At 36.4% G+C, this 18,789-nt stretch overlaps 1 protein-coding gene across 4 annotated transcripts in view; it reads right to left on the bottom strand.

Annotated features, from left to right (window-relative positions):
• Cdc42bpa (CDC42 binding protein kinase alpha) overlaps positions 1 to 18,789 on the bottom strand; it is a 184,316-nt gene that overhangs the window by 143,061 nt on the left and 22,466 nt on the right. For all 4 annotated transcript variants that reach the window (XM_027418850.2, XM_027418849.2, XM_035445641.1 and 1 more), the window contains one exon: positions 4,577 to 4,668. In XM_027418850.2, the coding sequence (XP_027274651.1) occupies positions 4,577 to 4,668 (92 nt within the window). Of the gene's footprint in view, positions 1 to 4,576; positions 4,669 to 18,789 lie in introns of those variants that run through there.

The following is an 18,789-nucleotide window of genomic DNA, read 5'->3' on the forward strand; positions in this document are numbered from 1 at the left end:
AGGAAATACAAGGAGGAAATAAAAATCAATTGTACCTATATATCAGAAACATAATGCTTGATATAAAAAGTGTATAGTCATTTGCCATCAAATCAAAAAAGCATCAACACTTGGAATAAATTTAACAAACTATGCATAATACCTACAATCTAAAACTTAAATAAATCAGACCTTAAAAAGCAAGAGGGCTGAGGAAACTGGCTCAATGGGTAAAGTTCTAACCATGCAAGTATGAGGGTCAGAGTTCAAATCCCTAGGACCCATGTAAAGCTGAGCTTGGTAGCAATCTGTGAGTTCAGTGCTCCTATAGCCAGATGGGAGGTGAAAAAGAACCCCTAGTAGCTCAGAATCAGCTAGCTAAGTATAGAGCCTCAAACAACAAAGAGACCTGGTCTCAAACATAGTGGAAGGCAATATTCAACACCTGAGGTGCAACACCCGAATTCAAGACACACTGTTACACCAGTGCTCCACCATATGCACACAGATTTTTCCAAAGAGAAACTCCTTGTCTGTGAACTAGATTTAATAGTATTAGATGTCAGCTTTCCCAAACTATCTACTCAATGACTCAGCTCCAAACTAGTTGGCCTGGTGGAAACTGAACACACTAGTTCTAAGACACAAAGCCCCAGAATCACTAACACAGCCCGCACTCTCACACTATTCATTGCCTGCTCTACACTTTTTAGTGCAAAGCCACGGGAATCAATGTATTGTGCGGCTGGCACAAGCAAGATCATGTGAAAAAGAGAACAGGCAGCACACAACACACATGCAGTTACAAAGCCAGGTGATTTTTTTTCTTTATCAAAGTGCTAGCAAGAGTAATTCAATAAAAGCAAAGTATGTGTAAACAATACTTCAGAAAACATAAAATAATCAATACCAATTGAATAACAAACACAGACTTAAAAGTTTTTAAAGACTACAGAAGTAATTTCTTTTGGGGGTGAGGGGAGTTTGAGACAGGGTCCCATGTAGCCCAGGCTAGCCTCAAACTCACTAGATAGCCAAGATTGGTGCTTAACTCCTGCCTCAGCCAAGTGCCAGGATTATAAGTGTGCATCATCATGCCCGGCACTTTCTAGGAAGAATTTCTAAGAAGATGACAGCAGGTGGAATGATGGATTAGAAGTTTCAAACACTTGCTGCTTTTGCAGAGGACCTGGGTTCAGTTCCCAGCCACCACATGGAGGCTCACAACCTTCAGTAACTCCAGTTCCAGAGATCTAACACCTTCTCATGGCCTGTTCAGGCACCAGGCAACACAGTGCACATACATACATGCAGACAAACCACTCATACAATTAAATGAAATGTCTTTTTTTAAGGAAAATATTCATCATCTTTGGGTTAGGAAAAAGTTCTTAAACACAAAAATCACTAATCATTACAGTTTAATTATTGAATTTTATTTCAATACAAGATCTACCAGGAAAGGAAAACCCAAACCACTTTCTATACATATATAACCATAAAATCATGTAAATCCAGAATATACTAATAACATTCAACTCTTATCTCCCTAATCCAAAAATGTTTACTTGTCCGAAGGATATTCACATTATATAAAAGAACACAAAAAGTTATTGAGCTTTAATAAGACTTAACAAAAAATGCAAAATGGGGTCACAATGAACACCACTACATACCTACCAAAAGTGGCTTAAGTTAGGAAAATGAGACTAGTGTTACAGAGAGTATGACTCAGGACTTAGAAAATTATTTGGCACTGTCTATTAAAGCTAACTATGCCTACCCCAGGACACAGGAATTCCATCCCTAGGTTTATATAAAACATAAATGAATGCTTATACCTCACCAAAGGATGTAAATAAGAATATTTCTGACAGCGATATTCTGAACAGCCAAAAACTGTAAGTAACTCTAGCAACCAACAACACTATTATGACTAAAACAAACATAAGGCCTAGTCATAGGAAGAAATACTGTGAGCAAGCAAGTGGAAAACTAGGATGCAGAGCCAGCATGACAGCTCAGTGGGAAAGGCACTCGCTGCCAAGCCTGATGATCTGAGTTCAATTTCCAGAAACACACTTGATGGAAACAGAGAAATCATTCGCACAGCTGCCCTCCAGACCTCTAGATGCATGCCATGGTACACACACACATACACACACATGTACATACATGCACAGAGAGAAAGCAGAGACATGAGAAAATAAAGAGATCATAAATGTCAAAGGACAGACAAAAAGTTTACAAGGGTGTGATACATAAGCACAATATTGAGTATAGAAGCTAGAAACAAGAATATATAGTAAATAACTCTATTAATATAGAATTAAAATTCAGGTCACATAAATCTATAGTAAGAGAGGGGAAGGCTAGCAAGGAATTCGGATTCCACTTAGTAGAGAATATACTATAAGGCTACAGGAAAGAAACTAAAAGAATTCAGATGGATAGTTAATGTAAATGCTACCAACAGTTAAAATATTTCTACTAATATCAGACTAATATATGTCAAAGAGCATCACAGAGATAACAAGAACATTCTATAATGACACAAGAGTTCATCATTAAGAAGACAAATGATTGTATTTGTTATCAGCAAAAACTTAAAGAAATAATAAAAGAAAAATTGTCTCAGGAAGAAATAGGTCAAGGAAAAAAAAGAAAGTGTCAAGAAAAAATGAAATAAATAAATAAGCCAACCCCTTTCTTAGGAAATGGCAGCTCAAGAGAAAACAATCAAAAAGAAAATTGTAAATAGCTAAATTAATGAATTTGACCTAATAAATTCCAATCACACAAGATATGCTATCTCAGCTCTGATCACATTATAACTCAATGGTGTAAATATAACCAGAAAATCCTTGAGGTTCTTACATGAACTTCGAAACTCATGGATACAAACCAAAACACACTGAAAATGTAAAACCACACTGCTAACTGGAGCAAACAATAATGGTAGCAAGACAGCACTGCTTGGAGGAGAATGCACACTCTGAAAGAACTAGAAACCAATATTCTAAACTATCCACTTCAGTACATTAGAAGAATGGACAGCAAGTTAATGCCAAGGAAAATAAAACATTAAAAAGTGGGAGTTAATCTACAACAACAAAACTGAAGAGGCTAAAAGTTAATTCATCAAAAAAAAAAAAGAAAAGAAAAAAGAAAACTGACAACTCCCTACCAAGACAAATTTAAAAGTGAGATCAACCATTCATTTGACTATATGAATCAATAACGGATCAATATAGTACTAAGTTCTAAAAATTATGTAAGGCGAATAAACTGACACATAATTTTTAAAACTCTATTGTAAAAATTAAACATATTGACTCTCTCAGTAATGAATTCCAGGCTGGGAAGGCTTCACCTGTGGAACCTGAGAAGCATATAAGGAAAGTTGCAGTTACTTCAGGAGCCTGCAGAAAAAACTGAGAGAGGGAACACTCCTCCCATGAGACCAGCAGAACCAAGACCCCAAAAGCTGATGGAGGTACTAAAAGAAAATTACAGGCCAGTTTCTGCCCAAAAAAACTTAGATACACACATTTTTAAAAGCATGCCAAATGTACTGACGCATAAAAAAGGGTAATAAACAACCAAGCTGGAATCATTTTATACATACAGTTAATTTAACATTTGAAATTAATAAATGAAGTTCAACACATTATCCAAATAAAAGAGAAAACTGACTAGTATCTCAACAGATACAGACGAAGCATTTTATTAAAATTCATGACATTTCCCGATTTTAAAAGTAAAATTAATACAATGACTAGCCATGAGGTTAATAAATAAAATTCAGCTAATTGCAATCATTTGAATTTTCAACAATTAGAAAACTTAAGCCATTTTAATTAAAATAGCCTCAGGAATACCATACATCTAGCAAACCTGCTAAAAGATGTGGACTCCTCTATGCTGACTGAAACTACAATCTTATAAAGCCCTACATAAAAGGAGACACATATCTTGTGCATGGTTTAGCTGACTCAATCTTAAATTTTCAATTAATTATAAACTCATCTCCAGTTTTAATGGTATCCTAACCCAAATTTCAGATCTCTGTAGCTTGCTCTCTTGCCCCTCCCCCAGACCCGGCTCTGTGTATGCATGCGCATGCGCGCGCGCGCGCGCGCGCGCGCGAGAGAGAGAGAGAGAGAGAGAGAGAGGGAGGGAGAGAGAGAGAGAGAGTGTGTGTGTGTGTGTGTGTGTGTGTGTGTGTGTGTGTGTGTGTGTGTGTGTGTGTGTGTGTGTGTGTGTGTGTAAAAACTAGATTCTAAAGTACTATGAAAACACAAGAAGAGAAAAGAGCAGGATCAGGAGGAAGAAACTCTAACAGATTTCTTAGGAGATGAAGTAGCATTAGATAGTGTGGCCTTGGCACGAGAAGGAAAGAAACTAGAAACAAAATTCAGTACACATTAAAAGAAGAAGCATCACAGAAAACAATGTTTGCATTCCATGCAAAATGTTTCATTCACAACTTTAATCTATTTTCTGATCAGCCATATCAATTATAACTGCAAGTAAATATCGCTCACCATTGTTTTATAAAACAATTAGCAAACATTCTATAAAAATCATCTCTTACCTCCCCAAAAGCTCCTCGACCAATCACCTTTAATATTTCAAAGTCTTCTCTGTGTAATCGCATTTGCTTCACTTTAGAAGTAAATGGTTTAGCTGAAACAAAAGAATATCAGTTACTTTAATGAACCGTGATACAAATATATGAATATTTCTTAAACAGTAAAAATTCAAAGTATAATAAAAAACTAAACCAAAGAACCTTTAAAAATCTTACCAAACTATAGAAGCATAAATTAACTAGTATAAAAAGGCATTATCATTTTTGTCATTTATTCATTTTTTTTTTTTTATTGAGACAGGGTCTTAGGCATGTAGCCCCTACTGGCCTTCAACTCACTGTGTAGCCCAGGCAAATCTGTAATTCTCCTGCCTCTACCTTTAGAAGTGCTAGGGTGACAGGTGTGTGTGTGTGTGTGTTTTGCATGTTTGCATATGCAGGTGCGTATGAGTGTGCAAGGACATGTATGTACATGTACAGATGAAAAGACAACTTTGAATAAGTGAACAGTAAACTGAACTTCTGAGACACTAATATATACACAGCCTATTTATGTTAATACTATATGCTTCCACAAAATCTGTACACTTGTCAGATTCTCATTTCTCATATGTAATTCTACAGCACTACTTTGCCTTATGCTTTAGGGAACATACTTCTGTGTAGAAATACACGATCCTTTATTTCTTCTTAAGACACCCATCCTTTTACCTTTGCCAAAACATTTTAACAACCATGTGCTCATCAGAATCAAATTTCAGTTACTCTGCCTTAAAACATAATTTACTTCAATACTGCCAGTTTGTCAAGGACTTTAAAAGTTGCTAAAGATATTAATATGGCTGGGCGGTGGTGGTTCAAGCCTTTAGTCCCAGCACTCAGAAGTCAGAGGCAGGTGGATCTCTGTGAGTTCGAGGCCAGCCTGGTCTACAAGAGCTAGTGCCAGGACAGCCCCCAAAGCCACAGAGAAACCCTGTCTCAAAAAGAAAAAAAGATACTAATATGAAAAGAAAAAATAAAAAGCAAAAATTTTCAGTGTGGATGACTGAAAATTACTAATTTTAAAAAATCATTGTATACACTACAAAAATGGGGGAAATAAAAATTAACAGGATTCTCTTATTGTTTACTAACTAAATATACCTAATTTGGCAACAATATTACTGAGCGGCACAGTAATGTTTAACTGCTGGAACTGTTCCTTGACTCTGAACTCCTTGTTCTCTTTTTTCATAGTCTTAACAGGGCATGCTACTACTTAGGTAGCCTTAAGAACTTGAACCCCCTCCTTTTTTTTTTTTTTTTTTTTTTTTAGATAAACCTTTCTTTTGACTTTAAAGGTTCTTTCAATGCACAGCTGAAATTTTTCTGCTTTGATTTAATTTAGAAGTTTTCCTTCTGTGTTTATAAACAAATTTTTGTCTATAATTCTCTTTCCTCTGTACTGTGTGCATCTAGTTTGGCACCAATGAGGAGCCCAGCTCACTAAGCCTGCAAGTTTTCATTCCTTTGCTGTTCACTGCACATCATCATTCCAGTTTGTTTAAAAATGTGTGAAAAATACATCAATAAAACCTTAAAAGACAATACATCGGACCATGACTTCAGGTTCTAGCAAAACATCTAGCATGTGTGTCTTTTCAGTGGACTTTTGATAACTGATTCATTTCATGTTGTCAAATGACTGTGTTTCATGTTTTCTAATTCTACAAATGACAACCATGTAATTAGTATGTAATTTTTATGAATTATGTATTACATGAAAATTTAAAAAATTATGAATCAGGTTACTAATATCATTCTTTTGTTTTCAAAACTCTACCATATAGACAATGTGTATAATCCTTACTTAATGGCCAGTACCGGTTTTTGGTTTTGGTTTTTGGTTTTTCAAGACATGGTTTCTCTGTGTAGCTTTGTAGACCAGGCTAACCTCGAACTCACAGAGATTCACCTGCCTCTGCCTCCCGAGTGCTGGGATTAAGGCGTGCACAACTACCGCCCAGCTCAGTACTGGTTTTGTTTTTTGTTTGTTTTCCAGTACTTGTTTTTAACGATCTATTTTTACTGTTTTTTGTTATCATTATTGAAAGTCTGCAAATACACTACCATTCTTCCAATTACATGTTTACTTGATCCTTTCTAGTTTTCTGTGAATCTATTCTGTAGAATTCTAAACTGGATTTACACAGAATGCCAGCAAAGAGAGCAGAGGCTAACTGACATTAACCTCCTCACCTCCAGGGATAAAATAAGTCATTTTCAAATTTAGATATAGACATTAGAGCAAAAACAAAAGTCCAACTAATCATAATGAGATGATAAACATGTATGTAACCAGTAATATAATCTCAAAATACAAAAGTCAAAATGTAGAATAATCACACCTTTCTGGAAAGACATTTTATTTCAAATCTCTCTGTGTAACTGATACCTCAAACAGACCCCCAAAAAGACAATATATTTGAATAACATACATATATAGCACTGTAATAGCTGGAAAATATTATCTTTATACACATTCAATTCTATAGATTTTGATGATATCAAGCTGTAAAACCACTGCCAATAAAACTCAAATATCAAAAACATGAAAACCAAATCATATGTATGTCATGCAATTGACCACAAATCAATAAAAGACAACCAGAAATGCAAAAAACCTCTGAAATTAAAAGGAAGAAATAATTAGAAACACAAAAAAAGTATTCCATGTCAAAATTTGGGGGATATAGATTAGACAAGTACTTACAAAAAAGGAAATAAAATTTCAGCCCAGTCTGACACAGTCTGCTTTAAAGAAACGCTGCAAGTAGTTCAGGAGCACAGAAGCATCCTGAAGAGAGGGTAAGAGAGACCCTGTGTGCACCCAACCCATCCCACATCAATAGAATTCAACACATAAAGACAAAGCAAAGTGAATTAAATCGCTTAATTTGAAAATAAGCACATAAAAGAAAAGCTTGGGGCTGGAGAGGTTGCTCAGTGTCTAAGAACCCATACTGCTCTTCCATACGACCCAAATTTGGTCCAGCACCCACACTAGGCAGCTCACAACTGCCTAACTCCAGAGATATCTAATGCCTCTGTCCTCAAAGGGCATCAGCACTCTAATGTACATACCCACAAACAGATATGCACACAGCATCCACAAAGTAGTTTTTTTTTAATTTTAAAGGACTTAAAAAGATTTTTTATAAAAACTGCTTTTTCTTTTTTTTTTTTTTTTTTTTTTTTTTTGGTTTTTCAAGACAGGGTTTCTCTGTGTAGCTTTGGAGCCTATCCTGAAACTCACTCTGTAGACGAGACTGGCCTTGAACTCACAGAGATCCACCTGAATCAGGGTGTTAGTCTTCCACAAAGACACCACCAATTGTTAACAGCTTTACAAGTTCCAATAAAAAAAAAAAATGGCATGCCATGACACACTCTGAAGGCACAGAAGAAACCACTGGCACACAGGTATCTCCCAGGAGCAAAGAGAATATACAGCATCCAAATGAAGCTTTCTATTTGTCATTCTTCTGGAAGACCCATGGTCCTGGAAAAAGAGCCGTAACCAACGCCACCCAGAAGTAAGTAGTGACTCCAAGTGGGAGCAGTAGGTAGCAATGCAGCATCACAGTGGACCCTGCAACTGCCCAAGGAAAGTCATCAGACGCCAGTTAGCAGCAAACAACTGGACAAACTTGAATGAGGGACCAAGACTACAGAATAAATGACTTGTGGCATGACAAGTTTCAAAATGGAGCAATAACATGAAAGATGAAGCCTGTTGTTCCTCACTGACAAGGCAACTAAATGCAGAGAATAATTATGGACTGGATTCTGAATCAAAACATTTAAAATGGAGGTTAATGTACAGTATTAGTGGGACAATAGTTAAATTTCAATTTTGGATGAACAGTAAATAAAATTATTATACCAGAACAGATAAAATGGCTCAGAGGGCAAGGGCACTCTTCACCAAGCTTGACCTGAATTCAATCCCCAGAAACCATGTGGTAAAAGAAGGTAACAGACTCCAGCAATTGTCCTCTGACACCACACAAGCCACTAAAGGACATAAATGGAGCACACACGTGTGTAAATCTAATTTTAAAAATTTTTAAATATTACAAAGTTATATGTTAAGTTGATAATTATACTACAAAGCAATGCAAGACAGTATCTTTATTCTAAGGAACTAGATGAAGAACTATGTGAAGTTACAGAGTCGTGGTATCAATAATTTACCCTTTGAAGGTTCGGCAAAATAAGGTATTCATGTTTGTGTATAGAAAGAACAAATAATGGCACAAATATGACACAATGTCCAAAAACAAAGCAAAACAGATCAATCTAGAAAAGTATATGGAAGTTCATTAAGCTGTTCTTGAAACTTCTAACACCTCAATTTTCCTTTTTAAAAAGTCTACAGTTGTTTTACCTGCCAAACATACATACTGCTTGCATTTTGTGGGACACTCATTCAAAGGGATATTATTCATACATACAAAAGACATGAAGTATCAAGCCACAGAAAGATATGGATGATTCTTCAATGCATACTGTTGAGTCTAAGACTGAATTCGACAACACATCCTAATCATGACTCTTCAGTAGATTCAGATTTTCAAAATATAAAGTTTTAAAACCAAGATTCAACTTCTATAAAAAGTAAAGAAAGTATTAAATCAAAATTACATGTGAGAAATAAAAATCCAAAACATCAAATGATACCAAAACTCAGACTTCAAGGCTCATGCACTTGCAGAATTTCAGTCAATGAAGAAAAGTTTCCCCAAGATCAAGTGACCTGGAAAACATGGAAACATGGAAAAAATGCCTGGCTTTGGTCACTTGTATCCAGCACAAGACTACAAGTGAAAGCCTGAGCAAGTAGATAAAAATAAAGAAAACATAAAGAAATAATGAAAGCTATCTAAACAGGATAGGAGAAAATGTTTGCAGGTGGCATGAAAACACTAAAGATTATGGGAAATGCAAAGTAAATAAAGGAATCCCACAAAGCTACAGGATATAAAGTCAATACAATACACAAAAGTCAGCTGCATTTTATACTTTATATTTCATACTTTATAGGAAACCTATAAACAAAAAGTAGATTAGTTGTTGCTTAGGGCTAGTGTCCTTTATATGACAGCTAATGGATATAGAATTTTCTTGGGATGTGACAAAAAAAAAAAAAAAGGCCTAAAATTGAGCTGCGGTGATAATAACACAACCATGAGTGAACTAAACACATTAAATTGTATACTTTGCATCAGTTAATTGTCAGATGTAAGTAAGAATCAGTTTGTAACAGCAGGCTAATGGTACAGGCCTACACAGCTACACAGAGGGCTAAGGATCACAAGTCTAAGGCCTGCCTAGGCTATAGACTGAGATCAAGCCAGCCTGGACAACTTAAACTTTGACTCAAGAAGTAAGAGGAGGAATGGAGATTTTCTATTTATTTGCAATAAATAATTAGAAAATATTTAAGTTACATTTGGAATGAAATAAACCAGTCAGAATTGGTGTTGTATCTTTTAATCCCAGCATTTGGTAGGCAGAAGTGGGCTGATCACTCTGAGTTTGAAGCCAGCTTTGACTATATAAGAGAGTTTCAACTCAAACAAATTTACATAGAGAGACCCTGTTCTTAAACAAACAAAAACAATAAAGTAATTAGGAATAAGTTTAACAAGGGAGGTGAAACACTTGTATACTGAAAAGTATAAAATGTTGCTTTAAAAAAATGAAATGCAGTCTAAGTGAATGTAAAGACATTCCATATTCTGGATTGAAAAGATATAATACTGCTAAAATGCCATGACACCCAAGCAACTGAGTCAGGACTATACCCACAACATTATAATGGCACTTCTGATAAAAACAGAAAAACCTACCCTAAAGTTCATATGAAATTTCAATGTAGAATAAATAGCCAAAACAATCTGTAAATAAGAGATGTCTCACATCATTTTAAAACCCACTACAAAACTACAATAGCCAAAACAGTATGCTACTAGTATAAAGACATATGGTTCAACAGAATAAATCAACCACCTGAGAAACACACATTCTCCTAAGTGTTCAACTGATTTTAAATTGAGTGCAAGGATAATCCAAAGAGAAAACAAAAGTCAATATAACTGGGCATACATATGTATGTATGTAAATATTTTAAAATAATGTGAAGAATGACTGAAGATACTTGACACCAACCTGACCTCCATATGCACCTGCACACATGCATGCACGAGCATGAACACACACACGAAATGAACTTGTGTCCTTACTTTATAACATACACAAAACTAACGTGAAATAAGTCAAAGGCCTAAAATAAAATGACATGGAGTTGGGTAGGTGAGGAGGATCTGAGAGGAGATAGGAGAGAGGAAAGTATGATCAGAATATATTGTATGGAAAAAATTTTAAAGCTAAAACTAAAAGTTGTAGAATAAAACATGGGAAATCTGTATGACATCAAATATGGCAATGATTTCTTATATGTGAAACAAATATACCGCAAAAAATGATTAAGGGTCACAGTCAATCTCTAAAGAAAAAAAAGGGGGATATAATACAGAAATGAATACACTGTTATGTATTTTGGTTTATTGATACAGATTTAAGGTCAATTTTGTTGTAATATATATTTCTACTCTTGTTTAAGATTATGTTTATGGAGCTCATTTTAACGTAATATATAGTAAAATACAAATTAATAGTCATCAAAATTTAAGCTTTTATTGTAAGACGCTATTAAGACATTGTCAAGAGAGGTGGAAATAGTAAAAACATTGCAAGACATATATCAAATAAAGGATTAATACTAAAACATATAAAAACACAGTAACAAAAATATAGGATTCAAAATCAGTTAGAATAACATTTCTCCAAACAAGGTATGTAAATAGCAAACAAACCCATGAAAAGATGTCCACCACCACTAGCCAAAAGAGAAATGCAGACCTAACCACAATGAGTTACCACTTCAGACTATAGGGTTTTATTAAATAATTAAATAAAATTAAATCAAAATAACAAATGTTTATAAGAGTGTGGGAAAATCAGACATTTACAGATTGCTGGAGGTGCTGCTTTGAAAAACAGATGGCTCCTCAAAAACTAAAAATAGATTCACCATATGACCCAACAATTGCACTTCTAGATATCTAAAAGAACTGAAAGAAGATACTTGCTTAGCAAGGCTCACTACATTATTATTCACAACAGCCAAAAGGTGAAAACAATGCAAGCTATCAAAAATGAATGCATTAGGAAAAGGTACGATTAACACATAATACATACGGTGCAATTATCATTCAGCCTCAAAATGAAATAAAAGTCTGATATATGCTACCATATAGCTGGATCTTAAAAACATTCTAAGTAAAATAAGTCAGATATCAGATATTATGTGACTTAACTTCTATTAAATACCTAAAATGGGAAAATTCAGAGAGACTGAAAATAGAGTTTATCACCAGGAGTTAAAGAGGAGGAGGAACAGGGAACTGATGTCAAATGATTATAGGATTTCACTTTGGTATAATGATGCATTTTTTTGAAATAACGGTTATACAATGTCATGAATATAATGCCTCTGAAATGTACATTTAAAATGGTTACAATGGAACCAGGCACAGCAGTGCACACCTGCAATTCCAGCACTTATGAAGTAGATACAAGAGGACCAGGAACTCAAGGTCATCCTCAGCCACACAGCAAGGTCAATGCCTGCTGGTGATACATGACTCTGTCTCAAAAACACCACCAATCACAAAAAGGAAAAAATGCCAAATTGATATTATATACATTTTACAATTCTTAAGATATCAAAACCATTGAATTATAAATTTCAGATAGATGAGCTATTAATCCATAAATCAAACATCAATACACCTTTAAAATAAAACTATAAACAAGTTTGATAAGGTAAACTGGCATATACAAGATTTATTAAACTGAAAACAAAAGCTAACCCAAAACAATTTCAGTATCCAGCACCTACACATAAAATAAGCTTAACCTCAACTATATCACAGGATCACAAAACTAGTGTACAGTAGTTCACAATCTGTTTTGTCCTGAGGCTGAATTAGAAGTCTAAAACAAAGAATGTTTGTGAGAAGGAACAAAGTGCAGTAACTAATATATGTCTATATATGGGTATACAATTTTCTTGCTATAATATGCTACTTTTAGCAATATAAAGAAAATGAACCAAAACTAGGCTGAGAGTTATCAAATTACTGAACACTCTATCACAATGTCTAGGAAAATTAAAAGACTATGTTATTATAGTTCAGAGTTTAGAAACTCAGTAGTAGAGCCCTAAGACTGACAAGTCAACTACTTAAACGTTTCCTCTTTCTCCAATGCATTTAAAAGAAGCAGATACATTCTTCAGTTGAGGGGCATCTAGGCTGCTTCCAGTTTCTGGCTACTACATATAATGCTTCGATGAACATCGCTGAACAGATGTCCTTGTTGTAAGAATGTCCTTCTTTTATGTATATGCCTAAGAGTGGAATTGCTGGATCTTGTGGCCGACTGATTCCCATTTTCCTGAGGAATAGCCATACAGAATTCCAAAGTGGCTGTAAGGGTTGGCATTCCCACCAGCAGTGGAGGAGTGTTCCCCTTTCTCCACATCCTCTCCAGCATAAACTGTCATTGGTGTTTTTGATTTTAGCCATTCTGACAGGAGTAATAGGGTATCTCAGAGTTGTTTTGATTTGCATTTCCATGATGGCTAAGGATGTTGAACACTTTCTTATATGTCTTTCAGCCATTTTAGATTCCTCTATTGAGAATTGTCTATTTAGTTCTGTACCCCACTTTTTAATTGGATTGTTTGGTGTTTTGGAGACTAGCTTCTTGAGTTCTTTGTAAATTTTGGAGATCAGCCCTCTGTCAGATGTGGGGTTGGTGAATATCTTTTCCCAATCCATGGGTTGTCGTTTTGTCTTATTGACTGTGTCCTTTGCCTTACGGAAGCTTCTCTGTTTCAGGAGGTCCCATTTATTAATTATTGATCTCAGTGTCTGTGCTACTGGTGTTATGTTCAGGAAGCAGTCTCCTGTACCAATTCATTCAAGGGTATTTCCTACTTTCTCTTCTAATAAGTTCAGTGTGGCTGAGTTTATGTTGAGGTCTTTGATCCATTTAGACTTAAGTTTTGTGCATGTCAACAGGCATGGATCTATCTGCAGTCTTCTACATGCCAGCATCCAGTTATGCCAGCACCATTTGTTGAAGATGCTTTCTTTATTCCATTGTATAGCTTTAGCTTCTTTGTCAAAAATCAGGTGTTCATAGGTGTGCCGGTTAATATCAGGGTTTTCAACTTGATTCCATTGGTCTACCTGTCTATTTTTGTGCCAATACCAAGCTGTTTTCAGGACTATAGCTCCATAATAGAGCTTGAAATCAGGGATGGTGATGCCTCCGGAAGTTCTTTTATTGTACAGGGTTATTTTGGCTATCCTGGGTCTTTTGTTTTTCCATATAAAGTTGAGAATTGTTTTTTCAAGGTCTGTGAAGAATTGTGCTGAGATTTTGATGGGGATTGCATTGAATCTGTAGATTGCTTTTGGCAAGATTGCCATTTTTACAGATGATACATTTAATTTGCTTCTAAAGGTCACCAGCAATATTTAACAAAAAATGCTTTATACAAATACATGTTTACCTTTAAAACTATGAGAATATTTACTAAAATCCCACCAGGAACTCTACTGATGAGAATAACCAGATATTAGTGACAACTTGCAAAAACACCTTAAATCATTATTTAAAAAAAAAAAAAACTGGAAAAGATTTAATAATCACTACACCATCCAAAGGATTCACTGGGTCTGTTCTACTGCTAGATAAACTGTTTTTCTGACTAAATGTTATATGTAATAACATTTGGCAAAGTCCTTACTACATCAGTTAATGATGGCAGTACCTTGACCTCTTTGGTGCAGTTCAGTAAGGCACCTTCACTTGTGGCAAATACTTTCTGAAAGCTTTGCCATGCTCTCTCCCCTGAAAATTTCCTCTCAGTTCTTAAGGATGTATCAGATGTACACAGTGAGGCCCTACTTTACATGCCAAAGTTATGTGAACCAGTGTGAAAAAATTACCCTAAGCTGGAGAACAAATAAGTTAAAACTGAACTGTTTCTGCAGATGACTCCAAGAATTAATAAGTTTAGTGGGTACTGGAACAAACATTCTACCACGAGACTGAAAATTAAAAACAACTGATCAAAGTGAAGCAAAGTAAATGCAGAAAGTTAGAATGGAGAGCTACGGGACACTCTGACAGCCCCTGCTCCGGGGGTAATCGGGGCATCTTTCGAATGCAGACCAGATGAAGGCACTGGGTCCCCTCAAACTCCTCAAACTGGAGTTACAGGCAGTTGTGAGACAACATGTGGATGTTGAAAACTGAACCTAAGTCCTTGGGGAAAGTAGCCAGTGCTCTTGTCACTAAGCCATCTCTCCAGGCCCTCATTCTTTCTCTCTCTTATCCTTTCTAGTATTTTACCTTATGGCTGCTGCTGTTAATTCAGTGGAGTACTAAAAAATTAAAGGTAATGGAAAAACAGAAAGAGAATACTCCATACTAAGGCAGATGAAGAGAAATAAAGAATGATGAAAAATGAGTAATTACCAAAGCCATATTAATAGTGTCACCAGCTAGATGTGGTGACACAGGCTTCTGGTACCATTCCTAGAGATGCTAACACATAACAGCACATCCTAGGAGGAAAAAAAAAAAAAACCTTTAAAATAAAACTACATACAAGTTTGATAAGGTAAACTGACATATACAAGACTTATTAAACTGAAAACAAACTATATATTTTTATTCTATAATAAAGGATTCTGAAATGTATCACAACCATATTACCTGGGTTTGATTTCCAGCATACAAATAATGGCTCACAATCATTTGTATAAAGAATAAAGTTACAAGTTTCTGAGATATTTGGCAATGATAGTTAAACTATTTCATTCATCTTTCAAAGTGTATACTAAAAAATTGTTTGATAACGAGTCACTGAACAAAGCTTCAAAATAGTCCATATGTACTTATAACTGAATAAAGCTTCAAAATAGTCCATATATACATAAGGTTTTGTCAACAGAGTAAGCAGAGATAACAAAGAGCAGCACACATACAACAGTGCAACACAGAAACGCTGAGTCAGCAGGAAGAGCACAAGCCATACAAGGGTAAGAACTGAGTTCAGATCCCCGAAACCCACAGAAAGCTGTGCATGGTAGCACACATTTGTAACTCAAGTGTTCCTACAGAAAGATGGAGCAGAGACAGGAGACGCCCCAGGAGTTCACCAGCAAGCTAGCCTGGTGTGTGCAGCAGCTAACAAAAACACACCCTGCTCAAACAAGATGGCGAGTAAAGACCAAACCCTGAGGTGGTCACCCGACCTCCACATCTGCAATGTGCCAACATTCCCAATTATATCATACACTCAAGAAATGTTAAATTAAATGGACACCCATGAAAAATTAGATACACAATGAAGCTCATAAAAGAGAAGAGAGAGGAGTCTCAATAAGGAGGCTAATCTAAGGTGTCAACCTGTTACTGACGCTCATTAGTAAAGCATACTTCTAGTGCATCTGTGAGAGTGTTTCCTGAAAGACTAGCAGGTGAATCACCTAAGTGAGGATGACTAGCCCTGATTAGGGGAAGGCACCATGCAATTCTCTGGACACGCAGAAAAAAAGAAAAGTAGGAGAAGGGTAATCATACCATGCTTGTGAAATCTCATGCTTGTGTAATCTCAATCTCTCTCTCTCTCTCTCTCTCTCTCTCTCTCTCTCTCTCTCTCTCTCTCTCTCTCTCTCTCTCTCCCCCCTCCCTCCCAGAATAGACTTTTTTCTGCTGCTGCCATCACCATCATTGTAGGACATCATTTCAGGTTACTTGATCTTTGTATCTGAGATTTAGACCAACCTCCCCTTCCATCCTGAACTAGAGGACTCTTGGGCCTCTAGCCTTGACTCAAGACTATATCATCATCATACTTCATTCTCTGAAGTTTAGAAACGATACCATTCTGATATGGCTGCAGGCAGCCATATCAGAATTTTTCCAGCCTCTACAGTATGTAATTATTTGAACCAATTGAACAAATCCAGACACTGACACAGATCAGGCAGGCAGGCAGGTATGCGCGAGCGCGCGCACACACACACACACACACACACACACACACACACACACACACACACACACACACACACACCTACCTTGTGAGCCAATCTAATAATACGTACCATTTATTTCTCTATCAACTTTGACTAATACAACCAAGAACCAGAGATAAGTCTAATCGAAACTTTAAAGAAGTAGATCCCATATGCAGATGCTATAAAAGCATAAAGGACAGAGCAGATGGCTCAGAAGTGAAGAGCACTGGCTGTTCTTCCAGAGGACCCAAATTTGACTCCCAGCACCCATATATATGGCAGCTCACAACCCCGTATAACTCCAGTTCCTAGGTAATACCCTCTTCTGGCCTCCATTGGCCCCAGGCACACACACAATATACAGACACATATGCAGGAAAACACATGTACACTTAAAATAGAAATAATATTTTAAAAAAAATTTAGGGGGGCTAGGGAGATGGCTCAGTGGTTAAGAGCACTGGTTGTTCATCCATGGGACTAGGGTTCAATTCTCAGCACCCACACAATGGCTCATAACTATCTGTAGTTCCAGTTCCAAGGGATTGGATGCCTTCTTCTGGCCCCTGAAGGCACCAGGCACACATGTGGTGCACAGACATACATGCAGATAAAACACATAAACATACTAAGATTTAAAAAAAAAATCTTTTTAAATTTAAAGCATAAAGGACTATTGGTCCTGGCACAAACCCTAAAATCTAGAAGCACAAAGAAATGAGGGAATGCTGGTGACCCACAAGGGAGATAACTGGAATCAGTGACCTCCATTAAAGAAAGACCTATGACACTTTCTTCAGATAATGAAGTAATAAAATCCTGCTCCTCAATGCCTAGGACACAGCCTGGGGTGCCACAAGAGATGAACAAATGTGTGGGTCTGCAGGGTAAGGTACAACACCTTGGCAATTCTGTCAGTGGGAAGGCTGGGGTAGGAAGATCATGAGTTCAAGGCCAGCCTGGGATATATAACAACACTCTGTATCAAACATAAAACCAACCTGATAATCCAAGGAAAAGTCCTGTGGGCACCAAGACTTCCAACAACTCTGGGGATAAGGAAATGCCTAAGCTGAGGCTACACCTCAGTGACAGAGTGCTCACTTAGGATGGGTAAGGGTCTCACCACAATCAAAGATAGATAATAATAGAAACAAAGAAAAATTAATTCTCATGAATTCAGGGCTCTTGTTTACCACAGGTCTGTTTGCTACTTTAAAGCCTGGTACTTCGCAAGTCATATGCCAGCCACACCAATCACTCTCCTCTTGTCTAATACTCAGTCAGGCATAAGTGTAAAACTTGTTTTCTGTCCCTTGAACCAATGACATAAAAGGGCCTGAGAGCTCCTGGAAGGGGCCCCTTCCCTGAGGAGTGAAAACAGGGACTAATCCTTTCCCAGACTCCCTGTTCTGTCCACTTATGATGCTATATAATGATGTGCTCTTTCTTTCATGAGCCAGCTGTCTTGTGACAAGTGACAGAACTAACAAGGGGCTTCCAGCACTCTGCTTGGCTGAGCCAGTGACCGACCCTGGGGCCACCTGCCTCAGGACTTCTTGCTTAGTAATGAAAGTCCTGTTTAAAGCCACTCAGTCAGTTGGACTCTTTAGTACTTACAGCCAACCACATCCAGTTACAAATACTAAAAACAAACTCAAAATGTAATTCCCTCTCTCCTGTGACAGACAACATACAAAAGCTCTGGCAACTTTACCATTAATCAAAAAAGTGTCTCCATGTTTCCAAAGAGAAACTATACATGTTTGAGCATTTTTCTAATTTCTCCTTACTTAGAATACAACTAATCATTTTCAGACTCACTCCTTATCTAACAAACTCAGTATTTTATAATCATTTCTTTCCTATTTAGATTTTTAAAACTTCAAAAGCATAATCACTGTACCTCTACTTCTAAAGGACAGAAATATAAGCACACTAAACTACAAGACAATGTTTAAAACTCAGAATAAGTAACTCTTAAACAAGACAACTAAATAATGC

Source organism: Cricetulus griseus, chromosome 5 (assembly GCF_003668045.3).
Source record: "Cricetulus griseus strain 17A/GY chromosome 5, alternate assembly CriGri-PICRH-1.0, whole genome shotgun sequence".
NCBI lineage: Eukaryota > Metazoa > Chordata > Mammalia > Rodentia > Cricetidae > Cricetulus > Cricetulus griseus.